This window comes from Antrostomus carolinensis, unplaced genomic scaffold, assembly GCF_000700745.2.
Source record: "Antrostomus carolinensis isolate BGI_N321 unplaced genomic scaffold, ASM70074v2 scaffold30296, whole genome shotgun sequence".
NCBI classification, from domain to species: Eukaryota; Metazoa; Chordata; class Aves; order Caprimulgiformes; family Caprimulgidae; genus Antrostomus; species Antrostomus carolinensis.
Window position 1 is genome coordinate 9,417 of NW_010324409.1, and position 3,420 is coordinate 12,836.

Here is a 3,420-nt window from a genome sequence, read left to right on the forward strand (position 1 = left end):
AAACCCCAAACCCACTCATCATGTCTGCTGCACATCAAAGAATTAACATGTATACCCAGGCCTGAAGATGTGCAAACATAAGATCCCACACAGCAATCTTTGCTCTCGATCCACAGAAGAAGGCAAAGTCAGTCAGGAGGTAGTGTTTCCACAGGTTTATAAATCTGAAATACAAGTATAACACCCTGCCCACCACAATGGGGCAGGGGAGAAGGGAAGGGAACCCCAAAGGTTGCTGAGGGAGTGCTGACTTGTACTTGGCAGCTGGAGAGTACACAACAGCTGGAGATTTATGCTGATGTGTCAAACAGCTTCTCGATCATCTCCCCCACCTGGTCGACCTGGTATTTGATGTACTTCTCAGGGTTCTTGGTGAAGGGCACATTGCCATATCTGCAAAGGAAGACAATCCTCAGGTGACAAATGACTGGAACACAGCAAAGAGACCCACTGGCTCCTCCTCTGTCACACATCAGCTCCACTCCAGCAGGTCCCACTTGAACCTGACAGGGTATCTTGTAGGGAGTAAGTGACCTGGTTACGACTGGTCTCCCACGTTTTACATGACTAGCCCAGGGTGGCTCAGAGCTTTGTGTGAGCTAGAACATCTGCACTCGCTCTGACCAAGGAATCAGGGCGAGAGCAGATGTTCACAACTAGTAGTGTCCAGCTTGGGGATGTTTTAGTGTGCAAAGTAGAGAAGCTAAGACAGGACAACAGAAACGTGCCTCAGCTCAGGCTACTCTAGGCCCCAAAGACCTCAGGAAATCCAAAGAAGAGAGGAATGTTGCAAGAGGTTGTCACCTGTTCAAGAAGGCACCATAGGTCTCTTTCACAATGTTTTTCTGTGCCCAGCGGATTTTGTCCCGTTGCTCCACGTCTGGGATTGCCCAGGCCTTCTGGATCTTACATAGCTCCTCCAGCCCGTCATTAAATCCCTGTCCAAAGTAAAACTCGGTGAGTGGCCTGTCTGCAGTCACATCTCTATACTGAGCCTGATGTTCTTCCCCTCCACTGTTGACCACCAACATACAGGTCTCCTCCTTAGCTGTTTGTCCCAATCAACTAGGGATGCTCTTATGCCATCTAACACCCCCTTACCTTAAAGCGCTCCTTTATCATCTGCCTCTCCTTATCCTTGAGCTGCAACAAGGAGGAAAAGGATTTATTTAATCTCCAGAAATAAAGTTTCCAACATCAGTGTTTGCCCACAACTCCCCATCCATCCTAAGTAATATTCTACCTACTTGGCTTGAATTCCCTCTCCTAAAGCAGGGAAGAGAGAAAACAGCAGCGAGCAGCACACCCTACATCCAGTGATTTGGTATCATCTCAAGTAAGTTTAACAAGGGTAATTTTCAGCCAGAACAGATATAAAAATAGATTTTTTAATGCTTCCAGCCCTTTCTAAGGGAAGGTCTCAGGGTTTTGCAAATCTAAAAGAGAAGCATCTGCTCAGGTGAAGATGTAAAAATGGAGGCAGAGTTTAAAAGTCTTGTATGAATCTGGGGCAGGCGAGATTAGAAGGCAGTGCTGCTCTCCATCCTGTCCCAGCCACAATACTCACTCTGCAGAGCAATACTGGCATGAGATATAAAGAACGTTTTGGGAACTTTTTTAATATGCTATAGAAGATGTTTCCAGCAATTTCTATCATCTCAAAACCATCCTTGCCCACCCTCTCACCTTCACTCCGGGTTGAAAAACAGGCAGGTTTCTCTCCGAGATGTACTCTGTCACCTTCAACCAGCTGCAGGTGAAATGAGACAGGAAAGAGGCAAAGAGGAGTTACCCATGCCTCACCAGAACATCCATGTCTTCACCCATGACCCAAAGGCCACCCCCGGACAATACACACCCCAAAACTCTCCACAGTGACCCCACTCCAATTTAGATTAATCACTTGGAAACCAAAATATTTGGCTTTGGTTTGAGACAAGTTTCTGGTTTAGGCTAATCTCTCCCACTGCTCTAGCAGCACTGGCTCCCAAGGAGCTCTCAGACTGACAAAACTAAGGGAAGAGCAGAGGATGTCACCTGACCTGCGCTGGTAGGTCTGGATCTGCTGTTCAATGAGCTCCCGGTAAGACCTCTCGGCTGTCTTCTGTGTTACAGCTACCAACTGGATCAGCTCAGACCTGAAAGAAGAGAAAACCTGAGGAAGCACATGAGCCAGCTGCTCTCAGGGCTGCTAGCAGGGTGGCAACATTTCAAGCCTCTATCAACAAGTTCTTTTCTGCCCTTTACAATAAAAAGGACCTTGAAATGCACATACTGGGAGACAGAAGCTACTCCAAGTTACTTTCCAAAGCCATGTCCTCAGTCTTCCCAAGATCAAAAGATTCTCTACAACCTAAGGCATATCTGATGCCTTTATCTTCCACTCTCATGTAACACAATGTTTATAACAGCACAAAGCTTTCAAAAGGGTAATTTCAAGAATGGAAGAAAGAACAGGGATGAGACAGGCCAGCAAGTAAACATGCTCAATGCAGAGCTCTACCCCAAAACCATGCTTAGAATCAGCCTGGACTTGAGGGAGATTTACCCAGACACACACTTACTTTTCCAGAGATTTCAGAATGTAGTTGTAGTTATTGTGCAGAAAAATGGCACTCAAAGCTGAGTCTTCATAAACCTTGGATTTACTTAGAAGGTTAAGCTGCAAGTTGCCCAGTACTTTGCCTTAAAGAGGGAAAAACAGAGAACACAAAGGTTTACACTGAAGCTTCTCATTACTGACAATCCAAACTGCAAACTCTGTGCTGTCACTGTGGGCCTGCAGTAAAGCAAACAGCACAGCCCCAACTGCACGTGCAGACAAGGGTACAACGTGTACTTAATCCTACAAGCCTTACACAGATCCTTCCTCAGCGAGTCACCAAAACCTCTCTGAACTACTGCCTTTGTTGCAACTAGCAATACAGCTGCCTTCTCAGGACCAGCACGGGCGATCAGACACAGCCTGACCATGATGGAGGCTCAGATCTCAAAGAAGCTGAAGGACCTGATCCCCATTGTAACAGATCCTCACAAGGTAGTACTGTGAACTCACCTCACTATCTTACTGTTAAACACAGGATCAAGAATTTACAGATCCACCTTGGCAGCTGGGAACCTCTATGGGGTTGAAGGTGCAAAGCACCAGGTGAGAATGGTTTGAGGCAACTGATAACAAAAGCTCTGCAGCACAGCAAGCTCCTGCACTGTGCTTTGTCCTGTCTAACTAACAGTCTGAAACTCCCAGTTTGACCCTTTTTTCCATCCCTCCCATCAGACTCCAGCTCAAACGTGGAAAGATCACATGGAGTATGAGACACAGCCTGTGCTCTTCACCCAAGAATGAGCTAAGGGAAGGACAGCTGACGGGGCAGAAATGGGAAGGTGTGCAGAGTACTCACAGATGTAGGTGCTCAGCAG

The 3,420-nt window shown here is 46.8% G+C and overlaps 1 protein-coding gene across 1 annotated transcript in view; it reads right to left on the bottom strand.

Annotated features, from left to right (window-relative positions):
* Positions 1-140: 140 nt before the first annotated feature.
* Positions 141-3,420, bottom strand: part of EXOC7 (exocyst complex component 7) — a gene marked incomplete at its 5' end in the record, with an annotated part of 21,703 nt that continues 18,423 nt past the window's right edge. Inside the window, 7 exons of the mRNA XM_029085695.1 lie at positions 141-393; positions 805-938; positions 1,102-1,143; positions 1,687-1,750; positions 2,043-2,138; positions 2,565-2,685; positions 3,402-3,420. Of these exons, the coding sequence (XP_028941528.1) occupies positions 291-393; positions 805-938; positions 1,102-1,143; positions 1,687-1,750; positions 2,043-2,138; positions 2,565-2,685; positions 3,402-3,420 (579 nt within the window). The remainder of the gene's footprint in view (positions 394-804; positions 939-1,101; positions 1,144-1,686; positions 1,751-2,042; positions 2,139-2,564; positions 2,686-3,401) is intronic.